This window comes from Equus przewalskii, chromosome 7, assembly GCF_037783145.1.
Source record: "Equus przewalskii isolate Varuska chromosome 7, EquPr2, whole genome shotgun sequence".
Taxonomy (NCBI): domain Eukaryota; kingdom Metazoa; phylum Chordata; class Mammalia; order Perissodactyla; family Equidae; genus Equus; species Equus przewalskii.
In genome coordinates this window covers 83,556,245-83,575,391 of record NC_091837.1, presented here as the reverse complement: position 1 = coordinate 83,575,391, position 19,147 = coordinate 83,556,245, and the positions used below count along the sequence as shown (strand labels likewise).

General features: G+C 35.9%; 1 protein-coding gene and 1 long non-coding RNA gene across 6 annotated transcripts in view; one reads left to right on the top strand and one right to left on the bottom strand.

Annotated features, from left to right (window-relative positions):
• The window catches only part of LOC103548876 (uncharacterized), a 125,824-nt gene extending 113,912 nt beyond the window's left edge, over positions 1–11,912 (top strand). The window contains exon 4 of one of the 2 annotated variants that reach the window (XR_011542088.1): positions 11,764–11,912. This is a non-coding gene — a long non-coding RNA (uncharacterized lncRNA). The remainder of the gene's footprint in view (positions 1–11,763) is intronic. The other variant, XR_011542087.1, reaches the window with a different exon arrangement.
• The window catches only part of CDH7 (cadherin 7), a 126,123-nt gene that overhangs the window by 22,218 nt on the left and 84,758 nt on the right, over positions 1–19,147 (bottom strand). For all 4 annotated transcript variants that reach the window (XM_070627837.1, XM_070627840.1, XM_070627838.1 and 1 more), the window contains 4 exons: positions 13,680–13,933; positions 4,418–4,554; positions 3,478–3,599; positions 2,719–2,836 (listed from right to left, as the gene is read on the bottom strand). In XM_070627837.1, coding sequence (XP_070483938.1) covers positions 2,719–2,836; positions 3,478–3,599; positions 4,418–4,554; positions 13,680–13,933 — 631 coding nt within the window. The remainder of the gene's footprint in view (positions 1–2,718; positions 2,837–3,477; positions 3,600–4,417; positions 4,555–13,679; positions 13,934–19,147) is intronic.

Here is a 19,147-nt window from a genome sequence, read left to right as displayed (position 1 = left end):
AACAAGTAAAATAAGCCATTCTAGCTTTATATGCATAGATATTCAAAAGAGGAATTATTGTATAGTTTTAAAAAATCCATAGTTACCAAACCCCACATAAACAGACGTTTTGTCTGTGATAAAGTAGGTCATTTGTGTTTAATTTATATTCAATATTCTATTTCATCTAAACAATTACAGTAATTATGAAACTTTTAACAGTGATCAATAAGCCTGTATCACATATCTATGATTTCTATATCACAAATAGATTTTTTTATCTGCTAGGAATTTATCCAGCTAACTTGTCTCAATTAACTAATTAGAGAATTTATGTGATTCTTTACATTTACAGCAACTAATGAAAATATGAAGGAATAGAAGGGAAACCAGGATCATAGATTAATCCCATGTGCTTTAATATATGTCTCATTTCCAAACTGTCAAAGAGATAATTATCCAACGTTATCATGAAAGAATTAACAATACTTTAATGAAAGAGCAAGCTGAAATGTATTCTATCTCAAGCAGCACAAAACAAGCCCACGTGAAAATGCAGAAAATGTATAACCTGCAATTATCAATGTGGCAGGAATAAATCTGTTCACTTTTCAGATTCTATCTGGTAGGTTTTCATGTACACAAATCTTTTACTTTAAAACATATGAATTTGAGAGGTGTTCATTAAAAAACTACACATGGAGTTGTTGAAGGATATTGTCTTGAGATTGTTTCCATACATTCAACAATAACACACGCACACACACATCTGTCTTTACTTCCCAAACATTCAGATGTTATCCATATTTATGATTTGATACACAAAATTTTTTCAAAGTTATTGATTTGTAACCTAAAATGCCTGACATTAAATCACACACACATACACACACAAAACGAATTGAGGACCACATGCTGAAATGCCCAACACATGAGAAGAGAACCCTATGTTCAGGAAAGAGATCATAAAATTCATCATTATCTGTATGTGCTTCCTAAGATGGAAGCCAAGAGAAGAACGAATTTCCTTCCTTCCTAGATGTTTTCCTTCAAGATACAAGCTAGGGAACTCTGGGCTTAACTTGAAGATATCTTTCAATCAAGCGGCAGTGTGAATGTCCTGAAAATCCAGACATTTTAGTGCATGTGCTGTCCAACAACCACGGTGGTACTAGATGATGACACATGGGGGAAATATTCATTCTTTTATTGGGAAGGCCATAAATTCTCTTCTGCGCATTTGTGCTGGATGAATACAAGTGCTGAGAAATGTCCCTTTCAACTTTGATAAAGTCAGAGTTTGAGATTACCCACATAGAAAATGCTCTTCCTTTTATATCACTAAGGGGACAAGATAGTGTTCTCATAAAACAATGAATGGGGTCAGGAAAAATTATTATTTTCAGATTGAATTTTTGAGGTCAAAGTTGGATTTTCTGCACTAAAGAAAATGGTGGCTCCAGGCTAAAGCACTTAGAATGTCCCTCTTCCGAGAGAAATTCCTTTCGGATAAGCCACTATTTGACTAGCAAATCTATTTCTACATTTCTTTCTTCTGAAATCTGATTCACACGTTCAACCTGAATGAAAGAATTACATTCCATATTGTTGTGGAATACTATTTTTCTTTATATCAGTTGCAAATGCTCTCCTTCTGCTAAACGAAATACCTTGAATGAGAACCCTTGTGAATATATATACACTCGAAATTAGACAATAGATAGCAAGTTCACATGCTTCCTTTAAAAGTTCTTATAATTCTCTTTCTCTCTCTCTCTCATTCTCTCTCTCTCTCTCTCTCTCTGTATATATATAAATAAATTAGGCAAAACCAAAATCTACTTATAGGTGGATTTGTAAAAATATTTCTGTAATGACACTTAGAAGACTGATAAGAATGTTTATTTTTGAAGCAGATAAATGGGATTTGGGATGAAACGGAATTCTGTTGTTCTTTTTTTATATTTTCTTTGCATCAAGAGTACGTGTTGGGGCTGGCCTGGTGGCATAGCAGTTAAGTTTGTGCCCTCTGCTTCAGTGGGCCAGAGTTCACCGGTTCGGATCCGGGGTGTGGACCTAGCACCACTTATCAAGCCATGCTGTGGCAGTCATCCACATATAAAATACAGGAAGATGGGCACAGCTGTTAGCTCAGGGCCAGTACTCCTCAGCAAAAAGAGGAGGATGGGCAGCAGATGTTAGCTCAGAGCCAATCTTCCTCAAAAAAAAAAAAAAGAAAGAAAGAAAGAGTATGTCTTTATTATTTGTATGAATTACTTTTATGTTAAAAATAAAAGAATAACTGATGTTAGCATTGAAATATTGTCAAAGTTGATTTAGGTTGAAACATGTAAAGTCCAATTATTTTCTTAATGTCTCAAGTTATACCTATGTAGAATAGTCTTTGTTAAGGCATTTAGCTGGCTCTCAACCAATTAGATAATTTGGATAAAGAGCTTGGTATACAAATAAGGAAGCAAATGTCTAGAAGAAAAGACAGAGAGAGATGGATCTGGCTCCCCCCCCATTTGGATTTAGGCCTAAAACGATTTAAGTAGCAGCTTCTTCTTCATGACGGCAAATCCATAGATAAAAATTACTTGAGGGGCTCATCGCCCTTTAATTAATGTCTTTGCTGTTATTAAAAAAATCCGTAATCAGCATTCCTGTGTGAGAAAAAATACTTGCTTAGAGAGTTTGTACCTGCTGCCTCGATCCGTGAGAATAATATTACCTTACCTTTGTTATCTTTCAATGAAAAGTTGTGGTTATTTGTTGCATCCGTTGTTAAGCTGAAATAAAACTGGTGTCCATTGGATGGCTCATCTTTATCAACAGCACTGATTTTCTGGATAACCTAGGGAAAGAATGTAAAATGTGAAAGCCTGTTGGTGTGCTCTGCTGTGTTTTCTGAGGCAGGACAGAGCAGTTTGACACCTTATAATAAACACCATCTTCCTGAATGAGCCGGGGGAAGGATTAGATGTACTAATGTGAACCCAATCTCGAAGGGGCTCTGGAAAACAAATCTGTCCTTTTCAAAATTCATGTCTGAATCTCCTTTGTGAACCTCAGAAATAAGCTGTACCAATTGATTATACCATCCCAGTAAACATCACGAGACACTGAACAATATGGATGAGGAGAATAAACCACAGCGAGATTACACTGCACTTAACTCTTAGAACCTGCTGTGTAATGTGGGAAACAGCCCAGGCTTAATAACCATATTTCTCCTCAAAAGCATCTAAGTCCTTAACCATTTACCATGGCTTTTATAATGTTTACCTTTTCTTCCTGAGGAATTTTCATCATCCCAATTAAACCAGAATTTGGAAGTTCTTTTAATATTAGTTTATGCTCCACATCAAAGTGTTAGTTTTGCTGAAACATGCTGATTATATTTTACCTTAAAGCTGGCAGAATTTCAAAGGCAACTGCTGCTGGATATTTTCAAAGAGATCACAACTAGGAGCAACGTGCTCTGAAGCCTCTTACCTGCCCTGGCTGGGCATTTTCACAGACAGTGGTTTCATAGTCCATGGCAAATTCAGGGGCGTTGTCATTGATGTCGAGTATAGTGATGGCCACGTAGCCTCTTCCTACTTGTGATGGATTCTCTAATAAAGAGGAAATGTTTCATCAGTTACTCTGAGAGTAAGCTTGTTATTTCACTGACATTTTACTCAGGAAATGCACATTAAAAACAATTAGAATCCACCAAAAATTGTTTGCTCTCTAAAGCACAATTCTAATAAGGACATGACCAAGCATCGAATGAAATTAGAATCATAACATTATAGACCTTAAAGGGAGCAAGAGAAAATGTGATCCAAATGTCATACATATGGGTACGTGTGTGTGTGTGTCTATACATATATATGTAGCTTTTTAGTCCATGATAAGAAAATCATTGAAAGAAAAATAACCAATAAACTATGAATTTTAATATTTGATGCTAGTGCTCATATTTGTATGAATATAGACTATATGTGTGAATAATATGCATAAAATATAATTATACATTGTTCTTTCAATGTTTTTCTTATCAGGGACTAAAAATTAGTTCAATATCACAATATGCGAATCTGGAAATTTTGTTAGAGATCAATTTACTACTTTTCATAAGCTATTTGACCAACTCCATATCAGCATAAATGCAGCATATGAAACATGACCATAATACAACAGAAGCCCTCTGAGGGTAACTTAGGCCTGTCATTTTATAGTAATTTCTTCTTATTAACTTTGTAAGTATTAGCAAAGAAAGTTAGTGAATATAAATATATTTCACAGCTTGAAATGAGGGATTTTCAATATTTTGCTCAATTCAAATAAGCAGCTAATAGTATTCAAGTTGAAATTATAACCTCATGACAACCCATTCCCCATTCTCAGTGTCCTCCATCCTAGTTTAATTTTAAACCTTCCTACTTACGGCTCTCCATGGCCAGGACAGTGATATTATGAACAGCATTTGTCTCCCGATCCAAAGATTTGGCGGTTGTAATAACTCCACTGTTGGCATCAATATTGAAGTATCTCTCCAAGTCCGTGTTTCTGTCAATCGAATACCTAATTGAATATTAGAAAAAAGCCTTCACCATTCCTGTTTAATTATAATTTGCTAATTTCATTAATTGCATAGTCAATCACCCAATCTTGCCGACTCCTTGATCTGTCATATCAGTTACATAAATATACGCCTAGTGTAAACCTTCACCAATGTTAACAGATGGTTCATAATCTGTTTATCAGTAATGTCTTTGCTCTTCTGTCCCAGAGTACAAAATAAACACCACAGTATAGTTATCTTCACACTGGATTTGAATATGCCATAATAACCTTCAAATTCACTTTATCATTATTTTGGCTCCTAAAAACCATTTTCAATAGATTTAGTAGCCCTGGCCATGGCTATAGGTCCCTCTAAAATGAAATATACTGAGTAACATCTTTTGTCTTGAAAACAACCAGCCTGATCTTAACCCTGTTTTTGCGTCTCTCACGCAGTGGTCTTGACCAGGCTTCCATAGATGTGTGTCAAAGTAGAACCTCTAAAATTGCATGAACATTTTGGTGTGTAAAAGCCTTTTCTCAAAATATCAGCTGTCCAAATATTAGTGAAAAATTACTGCTCCACTTGTATTCTTATTCCACTATGCTATAATTTGTTCCATACACAAAACTCAGCCTTCGCTCATTAATGATTATCTTCAAAAACCCTCACAGTCTTTCTGGTTGGGTGAACGAAGGGGTCTCATTCAAAAACAAATGAGACAAACAAACAAAAGTACAAACAGATAATCACATACCCAATTTAAGTTAAGAAAGTATTTTATGTTTCCATAGTAGTTCAACTACTACTACTATTAAATAGAATCACACACTTATAGTCTGCTATATTACATAATATAAAGAAACTCAAGAAGGAAAGAGGAGGTATCAGAAAATACTAAAAAGAAAATTAACCATAAACCAACAAATATGGTTGTCTCTGTGCAGCAATAGGTGTTTGGGTGTGGAGAATATCAGAAAGTTATTTTTCAATGGCTTCTATTTTCTCGATGGCTTATGAGACAAGGTTACCAGATAAGAGAGCAGAAAGGAGAAGGTGGTTTGAGGAGGAGAGAGAAGACATTCTTTTAGAATGGTCAAATATATATATAAATACATATGTATGTTGATAGCAACATGGAAGATTTTGAATAAAGTCTGAGGACACATTCCACAAAAAAGTTGATGAAGGAAAAAGAAAATTAACAGTTTGAAAACGGCAATGGCAGTACAAAATGTACTCACTCTCACTTCTAGGATCTGTGCTACATTGGGCACGAGAGGAAAAATCAATCTTACTTGAGATTTCCCATACCCTTTCCTCATCGTCTTTTTATTACAGCCAAGTGTCTTTACTCAAATCAAAATCAAACCATTCCATTTAAGCTGAGTGCCTCATCTGCTCTGATCTTCTCAAGAAGTTTTTCCTTGGATTCAGACACTTTTCCATCTATACAGCTTTATCTGAATCAAAAACAAATATGCTTTCTATTTAAAAAAACAAATTTCCTCCATTTGTGTCAAGTTCATCATTGGCTTCCATATTGTCAAATCCATTGTTCACTTCTCCATTCTTTTCCTACTCTCCCTCTCACCCAAATGTACTACAATTGACCACTCCCTCCTCCTCAAAACACATTCTCCTTTGTCTTTACTAAACCACATCTTCCCGGTTTCTCTCCTACCTCACCATCGGTTCCTTTTCAGTTACCTTGGCTGGTGCATCCTCCTCTTCATGATCTCTAATTACCTGAACTCCCCCAAACCTCTCCTATGGCCCCCTCTTCTTTATATAAGCACTTTTCTTTAGCAACTTATACAGTCCCATGGCTTAAATAACTTCTATAATTTTGGTTACTCCCAAATTTATATAAAATCTCCTTGGCTCATCACACTTCTATATTGAATTACCTACTTACTATCACCACATGGATAGACAACATGAACTGAGATATAAGATGTCCAAACTGATGTTATAACTCCTACAGTCTCCCAAACTTCCTCCCTGTCTCTTTCACAGCTGAGTCAGTGACACCACCAGTCACTAGATTTAAAATCTAGAATTGGTCCTTGACTTGTTTTTCTCCCTTACCCCTGCAATGAATTTCTCAACAACTATTCTCAAGTACTATCAATCCAAGTTATTACCCACTTTAGCCTAGATTTTGCATTATTTTATTTTTTATCAATGTACTTCCATTCATACTGTCTACAATCCATTTTCCACACCATGGCCATTCAAACAAGAAAGAATTTTAATGTTACAAATAGATTTTAATTTTCAATTATATAGAATAGCTAGACTTTCTTCTCTGAAATGCCATATTAGTCAAACCAATATATGCCAATATTTCATATTGTTAACATACTACATAAATGCATTTGAGTGTATATGTATGTGTGTTTAGGTATATATTTTTATATATATATATATATATATATATATATATAAAACTTAATACTCATGCACTCATGCATCAATTGAGCCAATACTAAAAGCCTTAATTGTTCATTTTCTCAAATCACTATGATAATGTTTGCATATTCAGGGAAAAAATAGACTTCTAGAGTCTTAGAAAGTTAAAAAGGCCTTGAACTTGACAAATGTCTATTTAAATGAGTCCATGTTAATTCCCTACAGAGCTAAAGTCAATGACTAAAACATTTGCCTCTATTATCAACAGTTCCAAAGGTTCCAGCATTAGAATAAAGGATACCAGACTTGAGAATTCATTTAATATGTTAATGTCTCCAACTTCTACTCACCTCATAGAAAAATCTCTAATCTTTTAGGGATCTGGGTATTGCCCTAGGCCTCTTTGTGTTCTGAAGAAGGACACCAAAGTTTCTATCATTCAAATATCAATCATTTCTAAATTATAAACTCTGTAGCTTCCACTTATAAATTGTGTATATTTTTTAATAGCTATAATTTTCACTTAGAGCTAAATAGCACAGCCTCATATCTATACATATTTGGCAATTTGTGAATTATGCTGATATCTTATGTCTCCCTTTCATTCATTCATGCATTCAGCAATTATTCTGGAACACTTGCATGTGACATTCTATTTCAAGAAGTACAGTACATAAACAAAATATTTTTAAAAATAGCCACCTATAATAAATATTTAGGAGAAAACCAACAAATTGCTCTCCTAGAGTATGATGAAAGAAGTTGGGGCAGGTGTGGGGAGAGAATGAGGTACTGACTTGAGAAGAGATGGAAGACCTAGACAAAGAGTAGACAAACTATCCAGAACATTCTGGATGGTTATTATGTTTCTTAATCACAAGGACTTGAGATCTCCCAGTATTAAAGGGGTTCCTTATTTTCTACCAGCCCTTCTGGACATATAAAAAAGTGGACTTTATGTATGAGGCATCAGCTATGGTATAAAGTCACCTGAGAAAAACAACCCCTTAACCAAGAGAAACAAAGAAAATATGGGCACTTTCTAGGATGAGAAGTGCAAAATGTCTTTGAATTAGAATCTGGCAGGGCTGACTGGGCCAAAAGAGAAGAAAGGCCCTACACAAGTTCAGAGGAGCATACTCTTTGCAGTTCTTGCAGATGCACTGGCCTAGAGAGGGAGATGTGTGATACCTGAGTCAATCAGAGGGTGAAGAGAAAGGGAGAAATTGGTATTCCTCTAATCATGAACCAAAGTTAACTTCAGTGCACCTTCCGATGCAGTTAGTAGTGTGTGGACTCACAATGATCCCTCTAGTTTCTGCAAATTACAGCCTGAAATACTTGGCCTCTTTCAGTGTATGGTGGAGTGACCCATTAGAGAGATTACTTCCATATTTTTGCTCTAACAGTTAAAGCTTGTGCCCTATCCATTTATTATGCAGACAGTCCAACTCTCAATATCCAGCCTGAATCCTTTTCCTGAGATTTTGTAAACTATTTCAGACACCTGCAACATCTTCAAATCAAGTTCAATATATGTCAAAGCAGACTCATCAACCTTTCCCACAAACTATGCCTCCTTCTGAACTTTCCCACTTCCAGAATGTGTTGAGTATTTAAACATAGTTTACATTTTTTCCTAATCCTCAAACAACTATGAAAGGTGATATGTGACAGAGACTTCTATTTGACTGCCTAATATCCTTTCACCCTTCATTCTTATTAACAGAATCCTGCTTTTGCAAGAGGCAGCCTTGTGTCCAGCTGATAAACGACATTTGCTAGCTTCCTTTGTAGATGCGGTGTCCTTGTATCCAAGTTTTGGCAAAGGAGATGCAAAAGAAAGTTGTTGGGTTGACTATCATTGAAAAACTCCTTAAAGGAGAAGAGAGAATTGGTAATTCAGTAATTCAGTTGGCATTTGATTTTTACCCCTTTTCCTCTATCTCACCTGGGACATGAACACAATGGAAAGAGATTCAAAAGCCCTCTTGTAAATATGAGGAGACGAGTGCTTGATATAAGCCAAAACCCTTGATGACATTATACTGCCAAATCGTCAGTCCTTGAGTGCATGGCTCCAGACTTCTCATTAGTAAGTCATTAGTGTTAAGCTTTGTTGCGACTAGCCAAGCACAATTTCTAACTAAGGCAAACAGATAGTATTCTTGCCATATTTCAGTACTGGACTCTAAAGGCTCACAGCTGGCTGTGGATGGAGCCAAGATTCAGAACCACGTCGTCTGAGCCATCTTCCAGTATATATCCCATTACCTAGAAATGAGCTTTTAGTCCCTGTCACCCTCCGCTCTGTGATTCACTTTCTTCTCATTTTTTTTTTTTACCACTGCTCTCCTATTTAAAGCCCTAAAACAGTCACACTGATGTATCAACTGCTTGACAAAACTAATCATTTTTTTATGATGTATCTCCATCTCCATTTCTGTGCCTTTCTCTTGTTGGTCCTCCTGTACTCCAGTTTTATCTCCTTTCCAATTATTTCACTCATACTATTCCTTGAAGACAATCCTCTAGCATTAAAGCAGCAAGCCTTTCCAGTTACATCAGAAATCATGCCTTTCTAAGAAAGCCTGCAGTAGGTATGATCTATACAAACCACTGACTGGGAATCCAGGGACAACATTTATAGCCACAAACCTATTGTACTAATTTGGGCTTTTCATTTGCCATTTGTACTCTTCTCTTTCTTTACCTGCTAACTGAGAAAGTTTTACAAGAGGATTTCTCATTTCCAGATTTAACAATGGATTTTTCTATATTTTCATGTAAGATCTCTTCTACAGCTAGATAACAAGGGTGTTGGGACCATGTCTTGCACATCTGTATATCCTCAATGTTCTGCACATCTGCTACAACTGAATCCCTCATAAATGCCTGTTATTATCATTGCTGCTGTTCAATAAACAATAGGGATCAATTAAAATGCTCTTCTTCACGTTCACAAGTAGCATTCTTATCACCTGGCTACTGATATGCATGTCACTGTTCACAAATAGAGTGGGCTAGATTAACACAAATGTATCATCACGACTCCCCAGATGGTAAAAGATAATGTACTAAATAAGCATGGACAAATCTGATCAATAGAAATAGCTGAATCCCTTGAGTTGAAATCGTAATCTCTTAAGAAATTTGTGCATGTGTGTGTGTGTATTGCTGCAAGGAGTGCACAGCTTTTGAGACAGACTTTGCTAAAATCATGGAACTAGGTTTTCTAACTGTCTAATGGGGCATGTTTATCTATAACAAAGCAATGTTAATACTTGCTTTATAGGGCTTCAATGAGAAATAAATCACTTCAAAATAAACTATTGCATCCAGTACTTAGTGATGCCACTGTTTGCATCCTCATCCCGTTCTTCTGATAATGGCAACTCAATTTTCCTTTGAGGATTGAAGCTTTCCCAATCTCCTGAAATCTTGATGGTACTCACAATCAAGATGCCCAAGACTTCCCTAGTAAAAGGTGACACATGTCCTAAGGGAGGCCAAAACACTTTCCAAGAAATGTGAACCGCACACAGAGGGCCACAGAAAAGAAAAGAGTTGGCACTGGTTCAACCCCCTGCTGCTTCCTGAAAAGACTGTCTGCTCTTTCTTGCTGCCCAGATTTATAGAGAAACCTTAATCCTCTCTTCTGAAGACAGGCTATTCAACTTTTCCTTTAATTCTTTGAGAACTCACAAATAAAGTAATATGTACAAATATTTGCATGCAGACAAGCTACTTAACAATACACAGTGAATTAGTAAACACCCCAAATGTGTTCATACTAGTCACACTACATAATGTCATATCTGATACTATTTTATCACCTTTTATCTGAGGACATACAATACCAGGAATGCCAAAAGAGACTGCAGGTAAATATTATTATCCTAGTATCCTTGAACATAAGTACAAATATAGTTCTGCACTTAAATTGTTAGAAATTTTTAAAATGATCCCTATTACTTTTTATCACCCCTCTTCACATCTGATCTTATTTGTAATAATACCATGTTTCAATTCATTGGCTATTTTTAGCCTAAGGACTTTGGGCTTGCTGTGCTGCCTACAGAAATAAATTTGCTGATTTCATAATATAGCACTAGACTCTTCGGATATAAGTAAATAAAACATAAACAGGCTTTGCATACTGTTTTCTTGGCTTGTCTGGATCCTGCCATCCCTCAAAGCCCAGCTTATGCTATCACCCTTCAAATGGAGCCTCATGTCCACGAACTCTGAGAGATTACTACTGATCTCGCAATTTGTCATGTTACAGCTCTGGCATTTTTCCCTCTCATATTAGTTAACTTTTATGAGATCTTATTTCTTCAACCAGATTGTAAGTTCCTTGAGGTCAGAGGGAATGTTTTATTCATCTTTGTTTTTCCTGTCAGTATTTTCCCCAGTGTCGTGCACAGAGCAGGTTCTTAATAAATGTATGTTGATTTATTGATCAGTCTACCAATGCTGACGTGAGGAAAGAATAGTCCTCTAGACTCTAGGCTGCTCTCACAGTTTTTACCATCTTATTGATGAGAAACACAGAAGTGAAGTTTCTACCATTCAGAAAGATGATCAAAATCAGTGGAACACAATCTGTCCTTCCAAGTTCAATAGATAAAGCCTGATGTGGTATTCAGGGCCAATATTTACAGGAAATGGTAAGCAACTACATAAGAAATAAAAAGCCAGAAACATGCTGACCCTCAATTACCCACTTTTTCTTTTAAGAAAACCTCTTCTTTTTTTTCTACCGAAGTAATCTCAAGTATCGCCTAATTTCCACCTTTGGCTTCCAGTTTCCACATGGGAAAAGAGAAGAACAAAGTGTACATGAGCTCACTTCATCTTGAACTCAAGCTACTACCCACTTGGGCCTCCTCTTCCTTCTTGTTCCCCAAATTATTGTGTAATATTGCTTTTATTTTCAAATAAAATATTATGAAAAGTGAAATATTTACTCTGAAAGGTTTTAACAGGATGATACACAAGGAAATGGGTGAGGGAAAAATAAAAAACAAGACAAATATATCAGTGCAATAAATCAAAATTTTCTTAAATCCTCTCACTCACTGAAGTACTGAACTGTGCTATGCATTAGTGTGTCTCTTTCTTTTTCCACGTTCCCAACTTCACAAACGCATTCTCTCTTTCTCCCCATTAAATTAAACGACTTAAGCAGAAGTCAGACTACCCTGAATAGCTGATCTATGCACCTGCAGTGGTACTGTGGTTGACTGTTCATGGGGAAAGAAGACTTGATTGTGTCACCACGAGATGTGATGCAATAACAAAACCCAAAGTGAAGTTTGTCCAAGTCACTAAGACTTCGTGAACGGAGCTGAGCTGAAGTCAGGGAGCTGTTTTGAAAATGAAGGCTGGGCTATGACAGGGAGGAGGGGAAGGCTGATTCTATCTGGTACACCTGTGACTCGCAAATATTCTAGGGCACAGGAGAGTATATTCTTAGGAATGGTTTATGATCACTGCATTAAAAATAATACAGCCATCCATTTAGCGTGTATTTGTTGTATAGGTAGAAAAACAATGAGCATGACTTCATTTTTAAAATAGCAATTATTCTACACCAACTCTTTACTAGGCTATGATATTAATGTCAGGCAAAAGAGAAGAAAAGGAGAGTGGTAATTATATATACAGGCCAAAATCAGCTTATTATTTTATGGAGGAAAAAGATGATGAGCTGTTCTTAATTAAGAATCATTGTCTAAATTATAGATCTTTTTCGTGACACTTTGTAGTTAATGTCCAGACTTAGCTCAGAAGTTAGCTCAAAAACACTTAGCGTTGTTAAATATGAGTTAAATCTAAAAGGCTATGGTTAGCTTATAAGCTGAACATATCTGAATATAAAACATTCATTGAGTTTTGTACTTTGCAATCAAAATCCAAACTGTCACACTGAAAAGTCTTCGTTAGAAACTCGAATTAAGACATATAATAAAATGTAACTTCAAGAATCTTCCACATATAATATTCATTTAAGAAGAAAATTTATTATATGCACACGGACACATGCATAAACCAAAATATATACATAGGCCTCAGAATGTAAATTTTAGGTAAAAAGTATGAAGTGAAATGTGGTGATATTTTTAAATGTTTACATATCATCATTTCTTAGTCCTAAAGAGGTTAGCTGTTTATAACAATGTGTCTAGTCTCGATACATGACTACTGAAAGAACATTTTTAAATAGTTTTTATACACAGATAGTATTTTATCTTTTATAAGAGAAAATAATAAACTAAACATATGCTATCCAAATAGACCAACATGAAACATGATTTTTTAAAATTAATGCCTAATTAAATTCTTTATAAAATTAGTTTTCTAACATACGCATTTATCCTACAAGTAGGACATGCATCACTTCATCTTTGAACAGAGTTTGCTTCGAAAGAGCTCCGAATAATTGGTTGAATAGGAACATCAGCTATGGCTTATGGATAATAATGGATGCCTAAAAATATTGCTCCATAGTAATGGCCTTGGATAATCAGATGACACATTTCTGAATTAGTAAAATGTTGAGTTGTTCTGACCCTGTTTCACTTCTGCTGTTATGGCTCAATACATATGCAAAACTAGTTTTTGTTTGCTATGAACCAAAAGCATCATAACGCAGAAACATGAGTTGTGAATAAAGCACATTGTTACAAAGCCGCAGAAAAGGAGCGCGATGAGCTTTTACCTCACAGGGCTGTTGGAAGCATCTGGGTCATGAGCTGCTACAGTGCCAATGATATTCCCAACCTGGGTAGCTTCCGACACCTCCATGGGGTACAAGGGGGAGGAAAACACAGGGGGCTCGTCCACATCTTCCACAATGATCTTCACGGTTGTCATGTCGCTGAAGGGCCCCAAGCTCAGGAAGCGAGGGTCAGCATCTTTGTTTGCAGCCTCTATCCGTAGCGTATAACTTGTTTTGGCTTCAAAATCCAGGTCCTGTAAAGCAAGTTATTAGGAAAATCAAATTGCCAATTAAATAGTCAGCAAAGCAGAGCCTCTTCATTTATGAATGTCAATAAGCATTGAAAGGACTCAGCTACGAAAATGCATCATCAGCATTCAAAAATAATAAATAATAATGCCAATCAGAATCCTTGTCCTGTTCTGGCTCACAGACAACGGTAAGTGCTTTTGCGCTAACTTCATCCACTTTGCTGCCATACGTTGCAGGGGCAAATGCAGGTCTTCAGAATAGCATGTGAAAGAGGATAAGACTTAAAAATCTTTTCCAATAGGGACATCAGACAATATTCTTCAACTATGTAATTTAACTGCACTATCCAGGGGGGCACATTAAAAAGGAAAAAAGATATAACTTCCCACTGAATTTCTCCTTTAAAAGGCCATTTTCATTGATTTGGGGGACTCTATCACAATTTTGAGCTTTCAGGTGCTCCAAATGCAGCCACAGCAGCGGAGATGGCATGTTAAGGCTGTGCAGTCTGAAAACACAGCCGATTTTTCTTGATGAAGCACCCACTGCTTCTCCTTTCGCTATTCCTCCACCAGTATACAATATATCTCTCTTATTTATATTAGATGGTTGACAGTTATATTCCAGAATCTCTAGTCTGTAGAGTGACCCAAGTCAAACCATATGGTAGCTTAAAAAAGTTGTAAGGCAATTAAATGTTGTACTAGAGAAGCACCACCTGTGAAAAAAAGAACTATATACACAACACGTTGAAGTTGTTTGTGACAATAACATGCTTTTCTTTCTTCAAGGGACACAGAGTCACAGCTTTTTGTGACTTTCCATCTCAATGTCACCACTGAAAAACTGTCCCCAAATATTATTTACATTTAATGATGTAAAACAAAAATTTTAAAAGGAAATTGACAGAAATATTTTCAAATATAAAGCATAATTTACTTGTCAGTATTTAACAAAAAAGCATTAAGAAAAATGGGCTAAAATGTTATATTGAGAATTGTAATCCAAATTCATCCATCAGGATTATGGGCACGTGTGTGTGTACACATGTAGGTATGCTTGTATTCCAACCCATCCCACAGCATGTGATGCTGATTAAAATAAATAAAACAGTGTAGTTATATAAATATAAAACAGGATATATATACACGTTATGTGTGTATATGCTATATATATGACATGTATATATATATTATTTATATAAAATATGACACACATATATACATGTGCCCATGTACATATAAAATATAAAAATATATACTGTATATGCATGTGTGTGTATCCACACATAAATATTACTAATGAGATTCCATGGCTTATCTCTGGCCAATACTGAAGGAAAAATATATAAATCAAATACTTAAAATGAGTTTAAAATATCTCAACCAGGAAGTACTTCCTGAAATGTTTATTTGCTTAACATCTGTCTCATCCAGTAGATTGTAAGCTGCAGACTGTTCTGTTCATTACTAGCGTTCTCAGGGCCTGCTATGAATTTGGTATGGAGAAAGGGGTCAATGAATTCTTGTTGAATTAGAAAAAGCTAGAACGCAGATATCCAAACCACAAGAACCTTAAAATTGAGCTATACCTTTGCCACAGAAAATCCTGATGGCCAAAGTGGGAGATGGGGAAAGAAAGAGTCTTTGTTTTTCTTGACAACAAAAAATTTCATGGACTTGCGATGGGAAAATGCAGTTTTAATTCTTGTCTGAGGTTTCATATGAAAATGCTGGGGCACATGGTAGACAGTATCCTAAACCACACTTTATTAACAAATTCCTTAATGTTTTTATGAGGTTACCTTTTTTGTCTAATATCTAAAAATATTTCTATTCTCAACCAAAGGTGAGAATCAGAACCACCTGGGAAACTTTCTAACACACGCCTGCTCCTTCCAAGATTTTGATTCAGCAGATGAGGCACAAGCTTATGTATTTTTAAAAGGTTCATCAGGTAATTGTGATGTAAATTCTCTTATAAGAAACCTGACCTCATCATTAAAATTTTCTTGGGCATATACAGGAAATCCAATATTTAATATGGGTACTGCTGAGAATAAAATAGAGCATTCTTATTTACCTAAATGCACTTAGAAACTCTAAACATACTCACAAATAGCTTGGAGTTAGCCTATTCAGCTTGTTCCTATATTTCTTATAAAACTGACAAATTGTGAGAGAAATCCTATTTTCATATATTACATCCATGTATGATAGAATGTGTTAAAAAAATACCGTTTACCATCTCCTTTTAAATCAATTCAAAACCACAACTTTTAAGATAGTCATTCAGGTTTACCAAAAAGGAAACCAACTATTTCTGTATGCAAGTAAAAGTTTGACTGACTTATGAAAGAATAATTTAAAATTTACTGCACAAATGAGTGCAATTATTTTATAGCAACTAGTTTTTTTAGATGTGTCTAAGAGGCAACAACATGGGGTATAGACATCTGGATGCCACTGAGTCATAAAGAAACACAGTACCATGCATGATGATTGGTTGCCTAAAAGCTATTATGAAAATAGAGCCATAAAAGAATTTATATCAAAGGCTATGAATCAAGATTACAGACAAAAGGAATTGCTACATAAAATGATTTTCAGAGCAAATCAGAATAAGCCAGACATCTAGTTTTCAAAGAGGGGTGTAGTGTGATGGATAGGATTGTTAAACAAATTGAAAAAAAGGCTTTTGCAATAAAATTTTAATTCCTGTTTCTCTTTCTTATTGAATTCTATATAAGCAATACATTCCACAACTATTAGATTTAATGAGCAGAGTTATACTTGGGGAAAAAATTAAAATAACAATTGAGGAAAGACAAAGGAGAAGGAAAGAAAAAGGAGGTAAAAGTAACAAGTAACATCTAAACAGATTCTATTCAGTATTTGAAACTCTGTCTCACTGGAGACTATATATCATTGGAAATTTAACCAAAACACTGTTCACACTGTTGCCCACAATAGCAAGCAACAGTGTGTCTGCCACCTGGTACACATGTAATTTTGGACTTTCACTGGAACTCTTTGCTATTTAGTTTTCGCATCAATTAATAATACCCACCTTGCATCTTTTTTAATAGATTATTATTTTTTTTTTTTAGAGAAGGCAGTTTATTGTCCCAGAGGGGCAGAGCTGAGGGAGAAGGTTGCAGAGTCACTTGCCCACATTCCAAGGACACACACTCTATCCTTCCCCAGGGCCATGGCACTGGGGGCCCACAGAGGGCAGAGGTGACTCATGCTGCACTCATGGGTTCTCGGGTTAGGGAACCTGGAATTAAAGTGAGTCACATAGACCCAAACCAGGGATACCAGGGAGCCATTCTGGACCTCCAGAAGCTGCTTTTTCATCTGTTTCAGAGACACTGAAAGAGAGAAGCAGCTTGTTTGGTATGTTCTTTCCCAAACTATAAAACAGGTTGTTTAAATTTATTGCCACCAAAGGATGATGAACTCTAGGATTAAAAAAAGTAAGCATTATAACTAAGACAGGAGTCGGCAACCTTTTCCTGTAAGGACCAGATGGTAAATAATCAGGCTTCATTGGCTATGCATTTTCTGCCACATGTAAATGAATTAGTGTGGCTGTGTGCCAATAACACCTCACTTACAGGCACTGAAATTTGAATTCTATATAACTTTCACGTATCATACAACATTCTTCTTTCGATTTTTTTCAATCATTTAAAATCGTAAAACCATCCTTAGCTCCTGAGCTGTACAAAACCAGGCAGGCAGTCGTTTGATAATCCCTGATCGAAGGAGCCCAAAATAATAAGCCTATCTTTCCAGACTAGATGCTCAGCCCTCTTCCTCTCACCCCTTTTACTAGAATTAAAATGAACTGTTCACTATAAACAGCACACTTTGTATCTCCCAGTGCACATCACCTGCTTTCTTTCTCATAATTTTGTCTGCCGTTTCTCTGGTTGAAATCTTTCCAAGACAAACACCACCTTCTTTATGCGTGTTCCCATCACCCCTTACCTAACTAATAAAACAACTTCTTTATATTGAGAGCTAACTACGAATAAGGAGTTTTACACACATCTTTAACATGCATATTAACTGATGCAACAACTAAATAGCAAAGAGTTCCAGTGAAAGTTCAAAATTACATGTGTCCTATGGGGCAGACACACCATGTGAACTCAAGGCCACACCCATCTACCACCCATTCCCTTCTGCTGTAACAAGCAGGGATTCATCAGGCTCCAGGAGCAATTAGGGCCCACTACTGGATGACATTATCAGACTTAGGTCCTTGCCTATCTCACCAACCTCACAGGTTGCTGTAAATTATTTATACATTTAAAGCACCTAGAACAGTGACTGACAGAGTAATCGCTGTACTGTGTAAATATTTGCTGTGTTACTATGCTACTATTATTTCTGCTAGATTATGAGCAAATCAGATGGAAAGTAAAGACTATGTCTTCTCCTCTATGCTTCCCTGATGACACCTAGGCATATGTCTTTGGTAAAGTCAGTTAATATTTGTCTCTTGAATTAAAAAAAGTAACTATCACAAACAGCGTGGTCTCAAGAGTTTCCCCTGCCATTTTTAGCTTTTTCAATGGGAAAACTTAAGTTAAAATATAATCCTGAATTTCTTTAACAAAATCATTGCACTACATTTTTCTTTCTCCTTATAGCTTGGCTCCTGGTCTGCAGCCAAATATGCTCTCATTACGCTCAGTGACCTCCTTTAGATCTTACACTTTTGGCCAATGCTGTTGTTGATATTTCAGGAATTGATCCAACTTGAATCCCTCTGGAAATTCTTCATTCTGTTCTTCTAACCACAGCAAGGTGCCATCAGAGCTGGTTAGTGTGTGTGTGTGCATGCGTGCACGTGTATGCACATGTACGTGTCTATATATTTAGTGTCTTATGTCTAATGTTGATTTTGTACCAAAGCACTAAGACTGTTCATCATCTTTAAAAACATTTCTTTCTCCGGAGATTCCGGCTGTTTTATGGACCAAAGCACGTTCTGTTGCTTTCAATATCCTCCCTGCTTCTTGATCAAATCAATACAATCTTTTTTCCTAAGTAACATAACTCTCGATCATAACTTTCTCTTTATGATTATTCTACTCTAAATAAATCTACTAACAAGAACTTTAAAAGCAATCTGTAACCTTGAAACGGATAGCTCAGCAAGAATAATTTTGTAGATTTATATACAAAGATAAAAGATTCTAA